This window comes from Hirundo rustica, chromosome 23 (assembly GCF_015227805.2).
Source record: "Hirundo rustica isolate bHirRus1 chromosome 23, bHirRus1.pri.v3, whole genome shotgun sequence".
Lineage (NCBI taxonomy): Eukaryota > Metazoa > Chordata > Aves > Passeriformes > Hirundinidae > Hirundo > Hirundo rustica.
In genome coordinates this window covers 3,766,668-3,789,120 of record NC_053472.1, presented here as the reverse complement: position 1 = coordinate 3,789,120, position 22,453 = coordinate 3,766,668, and the positions used below count along the sequence as shown (strand labels likewise).

At 48.1% G+C, this 22,453-nt stretch overlaps 1 protein-coding gene across 2 annotated transcripts in view; it reads left to right on the top strand.

Annotated features, from left to right (window-relative positions):
• Window positions 1-592: 592 nt before the first annotated feature.
• Window positions 593-22,453, top strand: part of GRAMD1B (GRAM domain containing 1B) — a 129,868-nt gene continuing 108,007 nt past the window's right edge. Inside the window, exon 1 of one of the 2 annotated variants that reach the window (XM_058423390.1) lies at window positions 593-740. In XM_058423390.1, the coding sequence (XP_058279373.1) occupies window positions 715-740 (26 nt within the window). In that variant the 5' untranslated portion in view covers window positions 593-714. The remainder of the gene's footprint in view (window positions 741-22,453) is intronic. The other variant, XM_040085177.2, reaches the window with a different exon arrangement.

Genomic DNA, 22,453 nt, shown 5'->3' with positions numbered 1-22,453 from the left:
TTCAGCACCTCTGTCTGCTCAGAGACAGCTTTGCCGGGGATTTCTCAGGTGTTGCCCCAACCCCTCTGGCTCTGGGAACAAACAAATCCTTAAACTCCCCAAGAACTGTATCTTGCTGCAGACGGTGGGAACAGACTCTCAAAACCTCTCTAACACTGCTGTAGAATGAGGAAACATAAATATTCACACCCCTCTGTGAGATCCAAGCCACCTTTCCAAAATACTCGGACCACTCCTGTGTGAGATCCAAGCCACCTTTCCACCTCCAGTGTTCGGGGTTCAGCCTGTCCAGCCCCCCCCCTTTTCCACGGCACCCCCCGTTCTGCTGATAATGAGGTTTTTTTGGGATTTGGGTTTTTTTTTAGGGCGGGTTTGACAGCTTTCAAGCCTCCAGCCTGCCAAATCCCAGCTGCCGTGAAAGAGGCACGGCTACCAGCCGCTGGATTGGGCGGCACGGAGGGAACCTCCCCGGAGACTGGGGAGCCCCCGCTCGCAGCGCCGCGGCCGGGGAAGGGTTAACAGGAGCTTCTCGCAGGCTCCGAGCCGCCGTGCGGGCTCTCTGCGTGTCCTTGGAGCTGAGATGAGCTCCGGCACGGTGGGCTGTGCCGCCCGGGCCGCATCGCCCCGGAGCATCCCCGCATCCCGGCAGCGCATCCTCCCCCTCCTCCTCCTCCTCCTCCCCCGCCATGGGATGCCCCGCTCGGCGCTGAGTGAATGAGCGTCCCCGGCAGCAGAGGCAGGTAAGAGCCGAGCTTCTGGTCCCCGCCAGCACGGGAGGCACCGCCGGAGCACCGGGAGCCGGCTCTGGTGCGGGGTCTGAAGTACAAACCTCTGGGGAGCGTCCCCTCTGGAGGGTGCGAGCCTTGTGCGGAGCCGCTGGTAAAGCTATTAACATGGACCGAGGAAAAGGCTGTGATGGGCTTTCTCCCTCCGCAGGGCAGGAGGAATTCCGGGACTTTTGGGTTTTTTTTTTTGTTCATCCCACAGTGGGAATCAGAGCATTAAAATCCTCCAAACGCAGGGCTGGCACAGGGAGGATGGGGTGTCCGGACAACTCTGACAACAGAGTGGTTTTTGGACCTCCTGGATATTTCAAACCACTCAATTTTAAACCCAAACCTTTCGCTCTGCTCTTGTATCTTAATTCTGTGGCGGTTTTCCTCTGATTTTCTTTCCTTGAGCAGCTTTTCTGGCTGTCAACAAGTATTCCCGGCTTCCTTATGGAAGTGATTGCCTTGGAAATAGCAGCTAGATGGGAGCTGGCAGCCTTAGGCTGGTCCAGACCTCTCATTTGAGTTCTCAGAGCAGCTTTTGCCACAAATTGCCGTCAGTGGGACCGCACTTTTTACAGCCAGTTGCTTGTGTGCTTTCAGAACTAACTCGAACACACGATATAATTCACACAAACATTGAGAGGAGGCATTACTTGGAGCAGCAAAGGCTCGCCAGGAATCCTGCTTTGCTGGAGAGTGGGCTGAGCCAGCCCAGGGTTTTGGCCGCACATTGATTATTCTGTGAGCACGCTCAGCTCCGAATGCACACCCCAGCTAATCTCATTAGCAGCGATCCTCCTCGGGAGCAGGCGTCAGGCCTTGAATAAAAGATGACACGGTTAATCTCGGGGTTTTAGCCGGCTGGGATTCTCTGGATGCTTGACAGAAAACCTTTGTAGAATATTAGCACGGTGCCGTAAATGCATGGAGTGGGTGCAGGAATTGCAGAGTTCCTTCGCTGCTGGGATCTGGATCCAAATGACAAACTGAAAGGATAAAGCATGACTTCATGTCTAGGAAACATTCCCTCGTTTGTTTTTTTTTTTTGTTTTTTTTTTTTTTTTTTTTTTTTCTTTTTTTTCCTTTTCTTTTTAATCTTTCCCACAGCTTCATGTCCTGTTGCTCAGAGCAATTGCAAGCGTGTAAATGGAATGCAGGAACGCTGTCTTTTCTTTATCTTAAACCAAAATTCGCTCTAATTTGATATTTAATCCATTGTGCTTCTGTGCATTTTTCATGAGAACACTCTGAGGCAGAGAGGGAAGGAGGAAGTTCAGATCAATATGGAGATATCAGGTGCTGTTAGCATCATCTGCTTTTGACCTTTTCCATATAGAAAGCCTGAAACTGTTGCGTAAATGTTAAATAAAAAAAAGAGCTTTTTGCAGACTTTCATTTATTTATGCGTGACCCTGATCTGCATCTTGCTTTATCTGGATGAGATGAGCTCTGAATATTTATTGTTTTTACTTTTACGATGTGTATTTTGTGAATACTTACAACAAGGCTGGAGTTTGGTCTTTGGAAAACCAAAAGTTTGAGCCTTGAAGCTCTTGTTGACCTTTTCCCTCCATGAACACGGAAGCAGCAGAGTTGAATAATTCAAATTTTTGGCCTATTCTGAAAAGAACAGGGTCTCAACTCCTCAGAGCACCAATTTTCTTTTGTGAATGGGAATATGAAAATTCATCTGCCAATTTCTCAGCTCCTTGCTAGGAAGGCAGAGACCAAGGGCTCCCAGGCAAAAGAACATCAGGAGGGAGCACAGCTCGAGCTCTTGGAGGTTCTGGGTGTGCCGAGGAGTCAGGGGGAACCCTTGGCTGGGAGGGCGGAGGAGCAAAATGATGTCAAAATGTGTGGATGTGGCAGCAGCAAGGACAGGAGCCTTGAAGGAGTGGAAAAATCCGAATTTCTTGGGAATATGTGGGGTTTGCATCACTCACCTTCCAAACACCGCCCTGCGCTGTTGGCTTAGCGTCTTCATTCCTTTTAATTTCGCAAAATAAAGAGGATTCTGATTCTTCAAGTTGAGAAGCAGGAGGGTATTTAGACCCCTGACCTAGACCAGGATAACTAACAAGTGATTTTTTAGAATAATCAGATATTTTGGAAAGGCAGGAGTGGTTCCCCTGTGTCTTCAAAAAATCCTGAGCCTTGAAGGAGACCCTGAGGAACAGAAGGGAACACAGCACTGCACTATGAGGGAATAATCCCGGGGTGGTTCTGCTAAACTTTCTGCAAATCTTCCATTTGTAAAAGATAAATAACTGGCAGCTGAATTGCCTGTGAATAATGTGGGGTTTAGGCGGTGATGTGCCCAGGTCAGAGGGGAATTTCAGCAGTGGGTTTGAGTTTGATCTGTTTTACAGACAACTCAAAGCATCTGTTGCTCCTTAATAACATGAGAAACTTATAAATATATCTTACTTAATGTAAATATAACTATTCACACTCCACTGGAATTTTGGGGGTGTTTTCTTAGTGATTTTTTAAATTTTTTGGGGGGCTGGTTGGTTTTTTTTTTTTTTTTTCTTTTTTCCAAACAGATTTTCAAGCTTTTCTCTTGGACCAAATTTGATTTATTCCATAAGGGCTGAGGTTGCTGGAGTTGTGGGTTCTTGGTTAAGGAAAAAAAAATTAAATAATCTTCAACTGTTTGGGAGATGAGCAGAAATATGAAGCAGCAAAAGGTGAAATCACAGTAGGAAAAAGAGGGAGAAAGCACAGCTAACACATAAAGAATTGCCACATTTTCAGAGTTTTTATGGCATGTTTTATTTTTTGAGCCAAAAAGTAAAATTGCTGATTGCAACACTGCATTTTCCCAGTTTTTACATTCCCCTGATCCTGAATTTCGGAGCTCACCTGCCCCGAGCACTTTGCCTGTCCCAAAGGGTTGTGGTGCACAAGTTTATCCCAATTCTGTCCCGGAATCAGAGCTGGAGCTGCAGAGTGCAATGAACATCCACAATGAGATGCAAATCAGGAACTTTCCTGTGCTCCCATGCTCTGATAAATCTTCACTGGGGATGCAGGTGCAGAGTTAAAATCATTCGGGTTTAGTCCTGGAGCCTCTGAAATCAATGATTTCCTCACGGCAAAACTCGAGTGGGTCAGGTGTGCACTCAGTGGGCTCCTGTGGGGAATTCTCCTCTCTTTCACACCTGCAGATTGGAATAATCACCGAGTGTTTATTTGTAATTATTTGACGAGTTTGTTTGAAACTCTGCCCTTGATCTCCAGAGCCTGGGGTTTGTCTGCTGCCCCTCCATGAACAGCAGGATCCCCCCTGCTGCTGGGGGGTGAGATTTGCATTTTAAACCTAAAATTACTGATTAGAGAGCCAAAAAAAGGGGGCTGGAGTTCTGTCCCTGCTCCACCGCAGAGCCAGTGACAGGAAATGGCTCATTCAGGGTCAGGCACTTGGTGCTGGTGCTGATTTTGGGGATTCATTTAGGGTCAGGCACTTGGTGCTAGTGCTGGTGCTGATTTTGGGGATTCATTCAGGGTCAGACACTTGGTACTGGTGCTGATTTTGGGGATTCATTTAGGGTCAGACACTTGGTGCTGGTGCTGATTTTAAGGATTCATTCAGGGTCAGGCACTTGGTGCTGGTGCTGATTTTGGGGATTCATTCAGGGTCAGACACTTGGTGCTGGTGCTGATTTTGGGGATTCATTTAGGGTCAGACACTTGGTACTGGTGCTGATTTTGGGGATTCATTTAGGGTCAGACACTTGGTGCTGGTGCTGATTTTAAGGATTCATTCAGGGTCAGACACTTGGTGCTGGTGCTGATTTTGGGGATTCATTCAGGGTCAGACACTTGGTGCTGGTGCTGATTTTGGGGATTCATTTAGGGTCAGACACTTGGTGCTGGTGCTGATTTTGGGGATTCATTTAGGGTCAGACACTTGGTGCTGGTGCTGATTTTGGGGATTCATTCAGGGTCAGGCACTTGGTGCTGGTGCTGATTTTGGGGATTCATTTAGGGTCAGGCACTTGGTGCTGGTGCTGATTTTGGGGATTCATTTAGGGTCAGACACTTGGTACTGGTGCTGATTTTGGGGCTGTCCCATGCTGAATGAATGGAGCTGTGCCTGTGGCTGCCAACACGGTCCTGGAGGATGCTGGAATGACAAACACTACGTTCTGTAGTTGTAGTGGGACCCAGACTGGAACTACGGCTTTTCCTTTCTCCTGCTCTCCTCCAGACTCCCTAAATTTGCCTGATTTAGGCACATTCTCTTCTCTTACTTGCAGCTAAACCAAGGACAGTCTGCAAGACCTAAACCCTAAATCCTTTTCTTTACCTTTGGGTATTTCAAGACCCCTGGCTGTGCCATCCCCATGTCTGGTTGTGGGATTTGGCTTTGAAACCTCGATGGCAAACCCCACAGCGGTCCTGCAGCCTGTGCAGGTGCCTGCTGTTGTTCCTTTTCAGAGAATTATTGTGTCCCAGTTTCTTACCAGCCCTGGGTTTGTGGGCATTTCCCTGCTGCCGCCGTGGGGTGCCCCCCGATGTGTCTGAGGGTTCTCCCGCGGTGCCATATGATCCAGCTCTGGAATTCTGGCCCCAAAAACGGGGCTGGTGTGTCCCACGTGGTGTCTCCTGTCTGCAAACCGAGCAGAGGCGTTGTGTTTCCCAGCCCATCCAGCTCCCGTGGAGGCACAGTTTTATTTCTGTTGGCAGCTTTGTGCTGTTTCCAGCGCTCCTCACACCTGCCCACGCCTCTGTGCATCCTCTTCCCAGCCTCCCCTCCTCCCCTGGGTGCTCAGCAAGATGGGCACGAAGGAATTGGGGTTTTGTAAAGGCTGGTGACACCTGGCTGCCTAAACTGGGTGAAAATGGAGCGACAGTTGTAAATTTTGGAAAACGCTTTGGGCCCCGTGGCTGCTGCTGACAAGGGGAACTTGGGGCTGGAGGAGCTGGAAATCTCAGATCTGCTCCCAGATGAGGCAGGGGGGCTGGATGAGAGTGCCCGTGCCGGGTTCTAGTTTTGTGCTGAGCTCTTTTGGGCTTTTTCACCCCCTACCCCCAAATTCTGAACTGTCACCCCGAGTTTTTCCACCGCCCCTCCCTTGTGGAGCAAACCTGCCGCTGCTGGCGTCCCGCGCCCTCGATTTCGGGAGGAAGAAAGGGCTGGAATTTCTGTTTGGAGATAATTGCCACCACCTTTAGCCCTCGTGTCTGCCGGGAGAAGCTAACGAGGGCGAGCAGGGTGTCGGTGGTGTGACCCTGCTGGCTGTGACACGTGGCACAGAGAAGGGCAGGGAGCCTGGAGCTGCCGCCCCCGTGCCCTCCTGCCCCCCGCAGCAAGGCTGTGAGCGGATGTGACAGCCCGCTTCCCCCGCTGATCCCACAAAATATGGAAGGAGCACAAGCAGGGGAGGAGGGTGGATCGTGCCCTGAGCCCTGCTGAGCTCAGCCGGTCAGAACCCCAAACCTGGCGCAGTTTGGGGGGTCTCTGCTCTCCCTTGGGCTGGGCAGGGAGGTGGAAGCCCAGGCTGGGTGTGGGAGGATTGAGGGGGAGAATCCTGCAGCTCACGTTTCCATCCCTAACTAGGTCAGTCTCTGTGCCCTCAGTGTTTCACTGTCTCAGCGCTGTACGAGCCAGGTGAGCCTGGTGCTCCAGCCCGGCTGTTTGCACCCTGATCCTGGGCAGTTCAGCCGCTTCCATCAAAAACCAAAGCTGTATTTCTTTTGCCTTTAAAATCCTCCCTGATCAGCTTAATTTAAAACTTAATGTCCTGTAGGAAAACACCCATATCAGCTCAATGTGACTGGCTCTGATTTCAATTGATGATTTCAGATACACATTCCACACCAGACTTGAGCTTTAATATTTAATGTCATGAAAGTAATATTTATGTTCAAAATAATGCTGATAGGCTCCTTGTTTACGTCTTTCACATACTAAGCTTTATCTGTCTAGAAATCCAGTAAGGGTTCTGCTCCGGAGAACTTGAGTATGTTCAGAGGAAGCATTTCTTTCAGTCAAAAAAAAACCCCATAACAAACAAACAAACAAACAAGAAAACCACCCCCCAAAAAACTAAAAAACAAACACTGCTAAAACAAAAATCCATCTGAGAAAACTTGACCCTTTGGCTCAGCTCCCTCCCTCAATGTTTGTTTGGCAGGCCCCTGACTGCGCACAAGCACAGGTTCGCTCTATCCCAATCCCCTCTCAGTGAATAAAGTATTTATTTGAAATATCTCCGGTGGGAATCTGCTGCCGGGGGGGAGTCAGCAAGGAGGGACTTGGCATCACCTGGACATTAAGTTGTGTGATGACACCACAGGAAAAACTCACTGCTCTTTGTTACACTTTTAATTAACTCCCGTGGCAGGGAGAACGGACAAATAGCCTCAAGCATTAACGGATAATCTGTGTTGAAATAAAAGATTAATCAAGGAGTCCGGCTAATGACTTGCTCCTTGCCCGAGGGTGCAGTCCCAGGAGGGAACTCTGCTGGGTTAATATTCTTTTTGCACCCAAGTGATTAATGATCTCTCAGCCCCCAGGATTTGCTGGCAGAGCATTTGTAAGCACCGGGAAAGGAAGGAGATGAGTGAGGAGCGCTTCTTGCGCCCGAAGTTCCTCGGAGCGCCTCTCCACCCGAAATTATCCACGTGCAAGGCTTGGATGGCACTTTCCAGAAACTTCCCCGGCACGATTGCAAGGGAGAGCTCAAGTTCGATTAAGTGACGGGTCTAAAAGTGGCTGCTTCTAAGAGAGGAGCTGAATTTTCAAGGGACAGGGAATGGGTGCTCTTCCAGCGGATAGAAATACCTATGAAATATAAATATAAATATAAATATAAATATAAATATAAATATAAATATAAACAGAAATAGAAATGTAGAAAGAGAAATAGAAATAGAAAGGTATATCATTATATACAAATATATATAGAACACACACACACACATACATAACATATATTTATATATACATATATCTATAGAACAAGAAGTAACTTGTCCTAATCCAATGTTGCCATGTCCATATTGAGAGGGACAATCCCCCTTTTTTACTTCCATGGTATCATTTAAGGACAGACTTGGGTGGCTTCTGTCGATGCCACTGCCTTGCACCCCAAGTTTGGGTAGAATTCTCTGTTCCTGCAATCTGGCAAAGTTGCACCCAGGCGGATTTTGGGACGCAGCCACAGATTTTGGGAGAATCCGTGTCAGGGACTGTGGCCTTGGGGCAGTGACTGGCAGAACTGGAAGCGTGGTTTTGGGGAGAGTTCAGGCAGACCTGGCACTGTGGGGTTGCAGATGAGATGCTCGGGGTACTGGTGAAGCCAAAAATAGGAGCTCGATGCCCAATAAATATTTCAGGCAGAGGAACGATCAGGCTGGAGGCGTGGGTTGCTCTGAAAACTCCTTTTGTTGAACACAGCTGTAAGAGAATAAGAAATGCGTTCATCCAAGGTGATTTCTTCCCCGTGTGCTGAGAGCTTTCATTAATGTGTTCATGGCGAGCAAAATAAGAAACTCACCCAAGCTATTTTTACCATCCTGGCCCCTGCCTGTCTGCTGCCTGCTCCCTCTGCTCAGTTTTAGTCCCTGTCCCCTCACTGTCCTCCCTTTGGAGCTCATCACACCTTTCCTCACGCTCGGAATGTGTTTGCTCTGCATTTGCCTGCCAGGTGCAAACCCATTTTGTGATACCGCTTTTAGTCCTTGAACCTTGAAATTCTAGGGAGGGAAATGACAGCTCTGGATCAGCGTTGCCTTTCAGCGGTGGTGCTTCATCCTAGAACTCAGGGTCCTGATGCTTTTTTATGCTTTTCTTCTTTTACAGGTCAGGGAGGCAGTGGGGAGAGCATTTAATTTGTGTGATTTCATGTTAAGGTGTCCAGAGTCTGTTCTCTTTGGGGTATGTGCCTTTCTTTTTGTGGATTCTCTTGGGATTTCCCTTGTGGGGTGCTTCAGAAGCTCACACACACACAAAAAAAAAGTTAATTTAGTAATTCTTACCTGCTTTAATAAGAGTTCCGAGATTTCACTCAAGAGGGAACAGAAATTGGATTTGCTGTAACCCCATTCCGAATCTTCAGAGCATAAATACTGGTAACTACCGAGGGCCTAAGTTAACTAAAGAGCAGGAGATTAGTGGGATTAGCAGAGATTAAAATAAAAATCTCGGTGACAGCAGCGTGCTCCAAACCCCTAAACCAAACCAGGCTGTTTTGCCGCCAGCCCTGCTGGGGTGAAGCTTTCAGGACGGGGTTCCGTGACCACGGCAGGTCTTTGATCACACTTAGGACTGGAAGAAACCCTGGACACAGGACACCGGGAAAAGCTGGGAAAAGATGGAGAAAATCAGCACCTCGTTGGCCCCGGGCATGTGAGTGTTCGCTGTTTTCCGGGGTTGTGGCAGGACCGGTCCAGCCCTAAGGAAGATCAGGGAATAATGAACGTCTTCTTTCCACAATCAGTCCCACCCTTTGTGCTGAAACAGAATAATCGGCTTCAGATCCCCAGGCTGGGAATTGCAGCTTTTATCTGGATACAGGTTTAACAAAGTGCCTTTAGTCCTTGTTTGTGTCTCAACCCAGCACTTCGCCTGCCTTCCCACCCTCCACTTGAGCTGTGTTGTGACTGAAAGAAACATCCACATAATTGTCTTTGTTCGTTTTTATTCCGTTTTTCCCTGCTTCCCTCCCCGGGGACCTCCTCAAACAACTCCATTGGCTGGGTGATGTTTTATCTCATGAGTCACCCAGCACGGATGTACACATATAAACTTTTTATTCTAACCTAATTTATCAATTTCTCCTTGGCTCTTCCTGAATTTTCCTTCTTTCTTTCTTTCCTTCTTTCTTTCTTTCCTTCTTTCTTTCTTTCCTTCTTTCTTTCTTTCCTTCTTTCCTTCTTTCTTTCTTTCCTTCTTTCCTTCTTTCCTTCCTTCTTCTGCCATTTTTTCTTTTCCCTTCTAATATTTAGCTTCTCCCGCCTCTGGGGTGCCCAATAATTAATTAGGATTTCACACTTTGGTTTGGTTGGCAAGGTAAGATCAATAGAGTGGAACCAAGTTCCTCAGGCCAAGGTAGTTTTTGAAGCCAGGTTCCTCGGTCCTGCCACATTTCCAACCTGGTGGCAATTCTGGCCAGCTTCTTGTCGCCTTCAGCAGCAGAACCAGTTATCAAATCTGAGATCTTTCCCCTTGACTTCCATTTCAGTCTCTGCTTTTTATTTTACAGGATGGGGAAGCCAATATAAGACATTCCCTTTAATCTCATCTGAACTGAACATCTGCTCTTCCTTGCCTTTGCCAGGGAAATCTTTGGGGATCTAAGCTGGAGAGAGGAGGGGAAAATCTCATTATTTAGTCTTAGAGCAGCCTAAGTGTTGAGAGAATTCTCCCCTGTGCCACGAGGAAGGGAAATTTAAAGAAATGCCTGGTTGTGTACAGAGGCTCTGGGCTACCTTGGCAGCCTGACAGAAGCTTCTACTTTTATTTTAATGAGACCTTGGGGTGCAAAGGGAGCTGGAGCTGATCTCCCACTTAACAAATCTGGGTGAGAGCAAAACAAGGCCGTGTCCCTAAAGCTTTGGGCTCCAAATTTGTGTGAGGCAGTGCTGCTCTGGACTGGGAATGTTCCAGCCTCTGCCCTCATAGATCGCCTTCCACTCGTGGTTTTTGTCAGGTTTTGAGCCATCTGTGGCACCCCAGATGTGGAAATGCTCTGTCCCAAGCTCCACCCTCAAGAGCAGGAGCTCTTAGAGAACTCAGGGGTCTTTGTGCTCCTTTTCCAAACTTTCAGAGAATTCAGGGGTGACTTTGTGCTCCTTTTCCAAACTTTCAGACAATTCAGGGGTCTTTCTGTCCCCTCTCCAAACCCTCTGAGAGCTCAGGGGGTCTCTGTGCTCCCCCTTCAGAGATCGCAGGGGTCTTTGTGGTACTTTTCCAAATGCTGAGAGATCTCAGGGGTTTTTGTGCTCCCTTTCCAACCTCTCAGAGATCTCAGGGCCACTTTGTGCTCCTTTTCCAAACTCTCAGAGGATTCAGGGGTGACTTTGTGCTCCTTTTCCCAACCCTCAGGGAGCTCAGGGACACTTTGTGCTCCCTCTCCAAGCCCTTCCAATCCCATGGCTGGGGTAAGCAGCTCAGGCCAGCTGGATGTTTACTATTTGTGCAGATAAACCTTTTATCTCCTCATGCTCCTTTGAGGAAGGGCCAGGCTTTCAGGAGTAATTCACATCTGAAAGCGTGAGGCCCTGCCCCGGACAGGAGCTGCTTGTCACAAACCTGGCATCGTCCTGGCGCCGGTGACATCCCTGGATTTGTGACTGGGGGGGACGGACATGAGGAATTTCCCGGAGAACAGCACACCGGAGATAAAAACGAGCTTTTTAATCTCATTAGCGGCTCCCGTGCCAGGCTGCTGTGTTTTTCCGGTGGAGCACACTCGCAGCAGAGCACAGCTGATGGGATTGCTGCGCTGCACCAGGCACAGGTTTTCTGTGTAAGGAAAAGCGTTCCAGTTTCACCCCAGCACCTTTAAAGGGAAGAAGGCTGGAAGTTTCTGCGCCCTCCCGAGCGAAATTGTCTCAATGACAGGACAAAAGCACCGATAGGTCTCTTTGGCTCAGAAATGCAGCCATTCTCTCTTGGGCTGTTTGCCAAAAATCCCACAAAGATGGCTCAATATTTAAGGGAGAGCACGAGGGCTCTCAGCGCATTCTCGGGGTGTTGTACATCTCTGCACCATGAACAGCTCTGTTCTTTTGTTTTGTGCCATTTTCTTCTTTTATTAAAACCTTTTTTTGCTTTTTCAAGACACACTCATGCCGCCTCTCCAAGTTACTTTAAGCCTTTTTCTGTGAGGTGCTGGACACCCCCAGAGGCATTGAACCCCTCGCAGAGCTGAATACGCCTGGCTCTGGGGAAATTCAATCCTGGGGGACACAAACCCCAGCTCCCCACTGCTCCTCACCGCCCGGGGCAGCTCTGCTGGCATCGCAGGAGCTGCTCCTCTCTTTCTGCCCACCCAGGGACGGCAGTTGTCGGGGGCTCCTTTTCAGGAGTTTCAATTCCCCGGCATTCAGGTGGTTTTAGAGTCCCGGCCCTCTGCAAAGCTCTGTGCCAAACGCAGGAAAAGACGGAGTCTTCAAGGTTACATGCTTCGTTTATTAGTTCTTATCTTACAATTTTCTCAGTGTCCAAAAGATGTTTGCCGCGGCTCGGACATCTGGTGACTCCCCCTGTCTCTGGGCTGTCCTTATCTTTTATACTAATTGCTACGTATTCTTTATTTACTATTTATTATCAATGTCTATCACTATTACTAAAAAGGTCATCTTTACTCTGACCCAATCCTCACCAACTACTTTGTGCCAACGTCACTGCAGAAATGGAGTGAGGGAACAAGAAGGAAGAAGAAGTAGACAACGCCCCAAATTCTCCATCTTGCCCCATTCACTTCAATGCCAAGAACCCCAAATTCACTGTTTTTTCACCCTGTGATATACTAAACTACTATTTTCCACACTCTTGTGGCCTGCAATGCTTCCTGCAGTGCAAGAAGCCTCTCCCATGGACTGAAATCAAATCCAGTGTCTCTCTGAGCTCTGGGCTCTGGGCTGGGGTCCCAGACCCCCCTGCCCAGGTCCCTGACCCTCCAGGACAACCAAAGGAATGCCCTGGACTCCAACACTCCTCCAAGCGCCAGCGCTGGCACTGATTCACTTTTTAGCAGGGTTCTGTCACTGCCAGGCTGTGCTTCCACGGCTCTTTTGTGCTTCCATTCACGGTCTGCGGCGATTCCCGAGGCTGAGAGCGAGCCAGGTGGATTCCTGGCAGTGCTTGATGGGCTGTGGAGAACAAAACCAGTGTGGGAGCCAGATAAGGGACGCGTGCCCCGCTCTGCTTCCTGCCCGCACCGCTACCGAAGGCAGAAATCATTTAAAAATAGTTCCAAGTGCTGTTCCTAGGCTGATTGTATCTTAGACTTGTTGAAACGGTAGCTGACAGCGAAACAAAGCCACTTAAATTTGGGTGTGAAAGGGGAGACGGCTCAAGGTCTACTTAAATACAGAGTGCTCGGTTTAGACACAGAAGGGTTTAGATTGGCACTCTAAGGGCAGCACAAAAAAACCCTTCTGGATGTCTAAAACACAGAATTAGAGAGGCTTTGCTAACTACAAGGACAACAGAAGAAACCTTCTGGACGTCTAAAACACAGAATTGGAGAGGCTTTTGCTGAAGCTGGTGTCCTCGGGCAGCATGGCCCAAACTCCAGGCCCTTGAAACCCATTCCTAACCCAGAGCTGCTGTTTATTTCTGAATGCAGCTTGGCTTCCACGTTTGTTTCTGAGTTCCTGCAGGGGTTCCTTGAGGCTGGTCGTGTTTCAGAGGCAGCTGAGCTCTCCAAGCAGGGCTCTTGCAGCTTCCCTTGCCCCATTTATGGCTTTGATGGGGAGCAGGAATGGAAGGAGTCAGCCTGTCGTTCCCCCGTGATGTTTATTGATGCCTTTTATTTCTCCTGTTAGTCAGTGAGGGCCTAAACGAAATTATTCTGGGCTTAAATGATTATTTGAGTGCCAAGTGTAATTAGGGATGATCTGCTTACTAATGCTCTGCTCTCTCTGGAGACATTCCCTCTTCCTGAAGGGTGGGCAGGAACTGAGATCTGCTGGAGGCCAAAACCTGTGAGCCCTGCCCACGAGGGAGTGTTTTCTTTTGCTTTCTTTGAGATAAAACCTGATATAAAAGATTGACTTTGTGTATAAATGGGTGACATTTATATAAAAATGACTCGTGGCTGAAGGGACTGTCTGGGGTATGGCAGTGGCTGAGTCTCTGGTTTCTGGCACGAACCTTCCCCACGAGGGAGTGTTTTCCTTTGCTGTCTTTGTGATGTGATAAAACTTGATCTAAAACTGTGTGATTTGTGGCTAAAAGGGCTGTTTGGGGTGCAGCAGTGACTGAGTGTGATTCCTGGCATGAACCCTGCAGGAGGGCTCAGGTGAGCTCAGTGCAGGTGGGGTTTACAGCAGCATTTTGGGAGTCAGCGTCTCCTGGGTTGTTCCCTTCTGAGGATGAGTGTTGGTGGTGGAATGGAGGATTTTGCACAACCCTGGGCTCAGAGCAGATGATGCTGCGTTCTTTGTTGGGATAAAATTGCTTGATGAAATCCAGAAATTCACATCACTGTGTCCTATCCCTTGCTGCTGGGCTGCCAGCTCTGCTTCCTCAGTAAAAAACCCCACCATATGTAAAACCTATGAAATGGTTTTTATTTAATGAGCGTATTTCAGTACTCATAAATCTGATATATTAGTGCCAGGAGTGGGATTATGCTGGCTGCAGAACTGTCAGGCAGGGTTTGAATCTGATTTTAGAAGGGGAATTGGGCACCTTCATTTCCTGCATGGGCTGGGAAGAACGGGGATGGCAAAAAAACCCATCTCTGGTGGGCAAAGAAAGCACAGGACTGCTGGATCTGTCCTTGCAGAGCTTTAACAACTTGGCAGAGGCATCTAAAAGTCACTTCAATGACCACCTCCAGGAATAAGAGGAGTTTCTGAAGGGGTCTGATCCTTTAGGCCTCCTCCCCATGGGTTTACACATTGCTTTCCTTTTTCCATTGGCTTCTGGCTCCCTCCAGACTCAAGAGGGAGAAGCAAAGTGATCACAGCAACATCCAAATCCATGTTAATAGTTTTACTACGAGCATGCTCAAAGATCCGTGCTGTGGGTGTGTCGAAACGTGAAAATAAACGAGGCAGAGTTTTGTTGGTGGCAAAAAGGAAAAAAAAAAAAAAAAAGAAAAAAAAAAAAGAGAGAAAAAATTAAAAGCTTCTCTGAGTAACAGCTTGGGGTATTCAAATCCAAATGTGCTGCTTCCAAAATGCCATGAAATGTGTGTCTGTGTGCCATCTGTGTGTTTGCTGGGAGAGCTCTGCAGAACTCGCTGATCATTGTTGTGTGTTGCTCCTTTCCTCAGCACCCTTGGACCCCAAGCAGAATTCCTGAGGCGATATATTTACTTTTGTTGTTATTCTTAGGGGAGTTGATTCACCTGATGGTTCTGTATTCCTGGAACTCGGGTCTGAGGAGGAAATGAAGTCAGGAACTCCTACACCTCCCTGAGTGTTTTGGATTAAGGAGTGAGCCCCTCAAAAAGAGCCAAAGGTTCTCATTAAACGGAGAGAGCTCAGGTTCTACAGCACGAGCAACAAAAGGTGCAAGTTCATGTATCAGCATCAGAGGGAAATGGAAATAATGAAGTGATTGCAGGAGAGAAATGAGGAGATAACTCAGTGTGGCAGTCTGCAGAGGATGGATTTAGAGCAGAACAAATAAACACTCCCGTAGTCTGTCGGGGTCACTCAGGGCTGGAAATGCAGCCCTGAGGGGTGGCTGCTCTGCCTGGGCTGGAATTCGGAGTGTCACTGCAAACCTGGGGACAATGTCCCCCGCTCGTGGCTCTGAGCTGCCACCTCCGTGGTGAAAATGGCAACTTTAATTTAATTAATGGGAATTTAATGGGAACTGTGCAATTAAATTATCAAGTATTGGAATTGCAGGGCCAGCCCCAGGAACGTGAGCAACAAATTTGGAATAAAATAGGGGATTTCCCCTCAGGAGAGCTGGGTGTGGCTCAGCTGTCAAAGCACTGGCTGGGAGGTGAAGCTGAGGAATACAAATCCTGGGCTTTCGAGACTGGGAGGGGGAAAAAAATGGATTTTGTATCTGTATTTCTTTCCAAAGAAACGTTGGAAGGTGTTTTCTGAAAACAGCACCTCGTGTGAGGTCCCCTCCAGCGCTCAGCCCCGGGCTTTGTCCTGCACACTGAATTTCACCTTTGTGAAGATTTATATATATATCCACAAGATATCTTCAATCTTCAGGACTAGATGGGCACAACTACTTGGGAAAGGAATATCCTGCTGCGGACTGGGGCAGAGAAAACAACGCTTTAATTGTCTTAAAGTCTTTCTGCTCCCGGCTTTGAGTTTTACAAGCTCTGAGAAAAACGGGAAAAGGGTTTGGCGAGCAAAGTTCGGGCGAGCCGGAGAATCTGAAACATCCCAGCAGGGAAAATGTTTCTTTAACTCCTGTGAGCGTGTCAAGGAGAGGAGCACAGCAGCCCAAGAGCTGGGAATGTTTTCCAGCCTCCTCTGGAGGACACTGATATCCCTCCTGCGTGTTTATCCGAAAAACCCAGTGGCTCTGCGATTGGCAGGCCAGGAGAAGCGAGGTTTGTTTGCGCTCTGCGATGGGAGAGGAGCGCAGGTACCTCCTGCAGCCGCTCACAGCAGCGCTGGCTTTGGGAGGTGCTCGCTTGGAATTGGTTTGTCTGACAAATTTAGTCCTGGTGATGACTCCAGCTCCTGATGAAAACGGTTTGTCTCCGTGAAAACAAGTCCTCCACAAATTAATGCCTGGAAAATGTGAAATGCTGAGTCTCGTTCTTGCTGTAACAATGCTGATGTTGAATCTAAAGCTCGGCTTTGATTCCCTTCACAGGCGTGTGGTGAAAAACCCATTCTGAGTCGCTCAATGAAAAAAAAACAAAAAAAAATAATCCTGGAATTTTGATGGCTCTGTTCCAGTGAAATGCTAATCTGCCTTTTGGGTTTGTGATGCCTTTCCCCCACAGGTTTGTTTTAAGTTTCTGCAGCGGAGAATGCAGAATTTTCCAGCTATATATAGCAAACCTGGCAGGAGAGATGGGCTAAAAATCTGGATCTGCTGATGAGACAAGTGGGGCTGTTCCTGAGCCTTGGAGAGAGGGGGATTTTATAAATAAAGTGTCCAGTGAGTTAGGTTTTGGCAAGCAGCGGGGGGAATGTGAAATCAAGCCGGGCAGGAAGAGGTTTGAGAGCTGTGTGGTGTCAGATTGCAAAAACCATGAAAGAGCAGGGGTTGGAAAGCGGGGAAGGGGCAGGGCAGGAAGTCTGTGTGCCCTGGAATTCTGCTGCTGCCGCAGGGAAGCTTTTCCTGACGTTAGCTTCGAGAAAAATAGGAGCAGCTCCTGTGGAGCCTGGCTGGCTGTGAGCTGAGGGTCTGTGGTTTCACAATATTCCCCAAGCTCGGGGTTGTGTCCTCCAGCTGTGAATCCCCAAATCAGCGCTTGGATACAGAACCCTTTTCAGGGAAACACGACCTGAGAGAAAGAGTGGAAAAGGGAAATGGAATGGGAAAAGAATGGGGAGAAAAGGCTGGAATTACAACACGTGTCTGTAACTCAGCACCTTTTATAACCACACCAAATGTTCCTTAGCGATAAAGCGGCCAAATGCCGCAAAAGCTCTTTTTTTTATTTGGTTGCTGGAAGGATTTTCCAGGCGCTCCCATATCGGTTTGGACGTTTCCTGCGCTTTCCTTACCCTCATCAAAGCTTCATGAGTGAAGCAGGCGCTGCCTGGGACCAGCTGGGGAGGGGAGCTGCAGACAACCAACTCTTTAGTTTCAATAAACAGCATTAAATAATTTGTCTGGGGTTAGTGCACCAGCAAGTGCTGATTAAGGATTAGATCTGACTCATTTGCTGGAGGCTCCTGATCTATTTAAATGCTCATTTCACCATGAGAGAGCAGCATATGTTCACCTCAGAGTGCCACTGAGGGAGCTCGGGGTAACAGCGTCAGGATGAAATGTTGAGGGTGGCTTTAGCACTGTCCAACCATAACGTGCACGGCTGTGGTTTAATCTTCTGATTTATGCACCAAACGGGGATTTCCAGAGGGTTCCTCTTCCACAGCCTGCGTTTCGAACGTGCCCTTAAAGAATAAATACTGTGTTTTTCCAGAGGGGCTGATCCAGTGGGATGAAAATTTACCAGGAACATCTCAACGTCCTTTCCGAGCAGGCTGGGCTGGTTGTGAGGCTGAAACCAATCAGGGCTCTGGGGTGAATTGATTTGTCCCAATCCCAAACCCAAACCCAAACCCAAACCCAAACCCAACCCTTTTTAGCTTGGATCACCTTTGATTCGTGCCAGGCTGCTCCCAGCTTTAAGGGTGATGTTTGTGGGGTGCTTTAGCCATGTGAGAAGGCATTTTTGGGGTGTTTTAGCCATGAGGGCAGGTGATTGTTTGTGGGGTGTTTTAGACTGCAGACAGGTGTTTGTGGGGTGTTTTAGCATACAGACAGGTGTTTGTTTGTGGGGTGTTTTAGATTGCAGACAGGTGTTTGTGGGGTGTTTTAGCAAACAGACAGGTGTTTGTTTGTGGGGTGTTTTAGGCTGCAGACAGGTGTTTGTGGGGTGTTTTAGACTGCAGACAGGTGTTTGTTTGTGGGGTGTTTTAGGCTGCAGACAGGTGTTTGTGGGGTGTTTTAGGCTGCAGACAGGTGTTTGTGGGGTGTTTTAGGCTGCAGACAGGTGTTTGTTTGTGGGGTGTTTTAGACTGCAGACAGGTGTTTGTTTGTGGGGTGTTTTGTTATACAGACAGGTGTTTGTGGGGTGTTTTAGACTGCAGACAGGTGTTTGTTTGTGGGGTGTTTTGTTATACAGACAGGTGTTTGTGGGGTGTTTTAGACTGCAGACAGGTGTTTGTTTGTGGGGTGTTTTGTTATACAGACAGGTGTTTGTTTGTGGGGTGTTTTAGGCTGCAGACAGGTGTTTGTGGGGTGTTTTAGGCTGCAGACAGGTGTTTGTGGGGTGGTTTAGACTGCAGACAGGTGTCTGTTTGTGGGGTGTTTTAGACTGCAGACAGGTGTTTCCGGGGTGTTTTGGCCACGTGGGCACTGCAGTCACTGGCCGAAGATGATGCCCAGCGTGCCAGGAGCTGCTGTGCCACGGAGCCTCCATGCCAGCAGGGCTCAGGCAGTGACAGCTCTGCTGGCTGGCAGGGCTGGCACTTTGCAGATTTAGCTGATGATCATCTCCTGCCTTCCCACACAAACCCCCTTCCCTTCATTTCCTCTGACAGCCAGCGCTGGTTTCCATGGAGCTGCTCCATCCATACCTTTAGGAAACCTTTTTTTTTTTTTTTTTTTCCTTATAGACATAATTCGAGGTTTCTATGGCAACATCTCAGGAGGGAAGGGCTGTGATGTCTTCAGCAAGGCTGGAGTGATCCCTGGTACCCCCCGGGTGTGGCTGTGTGCTCCTGACACACATGATGGCACTGTTCCCTGCCCTATTACTTATTCTGGAATTCTGGACCCTGTCTAATATGGTGGGGAAAAAAAATTAGGGAAAAAAAAAAAAAAAAGCCTGAGGGACTGCCTGCTTTAATAAAGCTCAAACCCTGAAAGCCACAGTTGAAAAAGGGGGAAACAAATGGAATTTGAAGCTTTGAGTTCAGCGGTGCCATGTATGTAGCCAGAAAGATGTTTGAGATGGAAAAGGACTGGTGTCATAAACTTCATTCAGCGGCAGTGAATATCCTAGGAAAACAGTGATTCCTTGAGATAAGCTTTGGGGTTTTTGTATTTAAGGAAGAAATACATCAAACATAAATTGTTTAATAGATTGTATACCTAGAGGAAAAGAGTTTGAAAGAGAAGTTCCAGTATTTTGGGGGGGGAGGAAGAAAGTAAAATATTCACTGTAAATTCGGCAAAGGCCAGGAGCAACAGAATTGTGTAATTTTGGGAGAAGCAGGAGGTGGAGTTGGTTTGTGTTGGAAGCAGAGCAGAGATCAGGAACTGACTGGAGCTGAAATGGCAGAGTCTGATTTGAGCCTCTGCGAGTAGTGGGGTTGATCTGGAAAATCTGGAGGAAAAATCTGTGTTGGAGCTGATTATAAAGGGATATTACACATTTTTTGGGAGAGAAAGTGAGGGCAGGTCTTAAACTCCCTGAAAGAGAGGTTGACCACATTCTTTCTTACAACACCCAGCTGCTCGAACTTTAATTTGTACGGAATGGGGGAGAATTTGTGTATTTAACAAAAACTTCTCATCTCTTACTTGTGTCACCAAAGACAAAGAGTCAGGAACAGCCACGTTCCCGTTCCCACACCCTCCACAGTCCCAGGGATGTTTCACTCCTTCTGATCGAGGGGATGGCAGGATTTCTGAATCACATCCTGTGACTTTAAACCTCCTGAAGTTCCTCTGATAAATTCTAGAGAAGGAAAAGGGGTTAGAAACTCTCCCAGGGAAATTAGTCCTGGCTGTGTCACTCCGGCGATTTGGGGTTGTGTTCCAGTGGAGTTAAGTGAGAGGGAAATGGAAATGCTCTGCTAGTGACTCATCAACAGAGGGGAAATTCTGTCAAGATCTGTGATTTTGGCTGAAGTGCTGAATTCGTTGGAGTGTCTGGAGGTGGATCGTCGACTGCTGCTTTAAAGAGATGACGTGAAGCTTGGAGAATGTGAGCCTTGAGTCTCCTGCCGGAAAGCTGCAGCTCTTTTGTGCTCTTGTCACTGGCTTTTTCTGGAGCTGGAGGTGACGAATGTGGAGCGTGGCTCTGGAAGGGATCAGCCCAGCACTCATGTGCTGCTGGGATTGCTGCCAGCTGCTCCGTCCACTTCTAGCGTGGATTCGCATTTTCAGCAAGTGAAAGAGCTTGTGGTTGTCAGGGAAATTAACCCACAAACACCAGAAATTTGTGTCCAAAGAGGAGACAGAGGGGTCCTGGAACTTTATTCCAGTAAAGGGAGAGGCCACGGGGCATTTCCCAGGGGGTCTCTCACATTTTTAGAGGATGCAGCCTCCTTTGTATCCCAATTTCCCAGCCACGTTTCCCTCTCTCTTTCCCCACTGCCTGAGGTCCTTGAGAGGCACAGACTTCCCAAATCACCGAATACTGACCCCTTCTAATGTGCACCCCCCTTTTTCTTTTCCTTGTGCCAATCAATGGAATTCCTATGGAATTTATGGTTCTTCCCATTGTTCCTTTCATCTCCCAGTATCCAGTTTTATTTACCAGCGGACCCACAGCTTGTTTGGAAAGACAAATCTCATTCCTTTCAAGTAGAAGCCAAATTCCTGCTGCAGCCACACTGATAATTCCAGGGAGGTGGGAAGAAACCCCTTTTCATGAAGTTTTTACACATCCACTCAGGCTGCTGATCCCTCCTGCAGTGAGAAAGGATGTGTGGAATTACTGTTTGCTCCCGAAAAATCTCTAATGTTCTCTGTGTCAGACATGAGAGCTCCTCTCGCGTCTCTTTGTCTCCTGCCCCAGAAACAGCAGCTGCAGACAGGGGAGGCTCCATGTGGGGACACACCAGGATGTCACCAGGACATTTCTGAGCCCCTGCTGGTGCTCCTGGTGCTCCTGGCAGCTGCACGAGGAGCAGTTGGTGCTGCAGTTGCTTTCTGAGCTCGTTGAAATGCCGGGGCAAGCCCCAGAATTTCCTGCAAGTCAGGGCCAGAGATGTTATAAATGTGAATTTCAGTGGTCACAGCCTTGTTTGTTGTCTCTAGCTCTGCTCCTGGGGTGCTGCTGGGAGGGGAATCATGGAATCTCCTGCCTGATTCTCCAGCTTTATCCAGCAATGCTTCCCATGATCTGCTGATCCTCCCATTTCCCCCTCTCTCTTTTCTGTCTGTCCTGGCTGTGCCATTCTGTCCTGGTTTGGAAAGACAGAGGAAGGCAGGAGCCTCCCTTGGAATGGAGAATGCAAACCCCCTCTGTCTGCATTATTATAATCTTGAAATTAAGGGGCTCTCAGGCAAAGATATGGGAATAGGAATAACAGCTCTTTACTAGGAAAATTACAATAAAAATGCAGTAGTACAAAAAAAAACCAAACAAACCAAAAAAAGAAGTCCCTGTCAGAGTCAGAGCCCAGCCTGACCCCGTGTTGGTGCTGCTCAGGGTGCTGGTCCCAGCCCAGCCCAGCCTCCTGCAGTGACAGATGTGGTTCTGTGATCCAGGATCCTGCAGCAGGGTGCAGTTTCCCTCTGCAGCTCCCGTGGTGCTGGGATGGCTCCGGGGTTCCTCTGGCAATCCCGTGCACACGGGCTGTGCTGCTGTTCCCAGGGCCAGGTGTGATCCAGCTGGGAATGCTTTTTCACCTGGGACAACAGCAGTTGCCTCAAAGTGTTTGTGGAGGAAGCTGCAATAAACGTGGAGCAGTTTGCTGCTGGTGTTGGAGTGTCAGTGCTAAAGAGAAAAAGAGTCTCTGTGCTATGCAGGTCAGTTTTGTAAAATGCTGCTTCTTGGACAGGGGTGTGCAGAGGAAATGATGGATGTGGAGATTGTAAATAGTCTCCAGTAGAACCATTGGAATTATTAACCTTAGAGGCTTTTTTATCCTCAGAAATAAGCTCAGTAGTGAGTGCCTCTTGTCACAGATGGAATTGCTCAGAAAAATGTGAAGGGATTTCTTGAATGTGAGTTCATCTAAGCCTGCTGCTTCAATGGATAGTCACATCTTTTAGCTCATTAGTGACCTATTAGAGTGAAATTATGGATCTTTGTCCCTTTCTATTATATCTGGCTCAAATTTGATTCCGAATTCCTGCAGTTACTGACCTGGGAGATAAATGTGATTTTCTGCATTTCTTGGAGACCTCAGAGCTGTGCATAAACCCCGTGCTTTAGGTGTTTTTATTGGCCCCTAGGAGCAGGCCACGGCTGAATAACAAACCTGAATTCGAGCTATCCAAACTGTGAACGGGGCTGGGCAGAGTCACATCCTCTGCTGTCCCAGCTGGGAACAAGGGGCTGGGATGCATTGGCTGAGCCCCTCTTATCCCACAAACAGCTCCAATGATTTTCCAGGGATTTTGTGCCACACTGAGAGGGAAC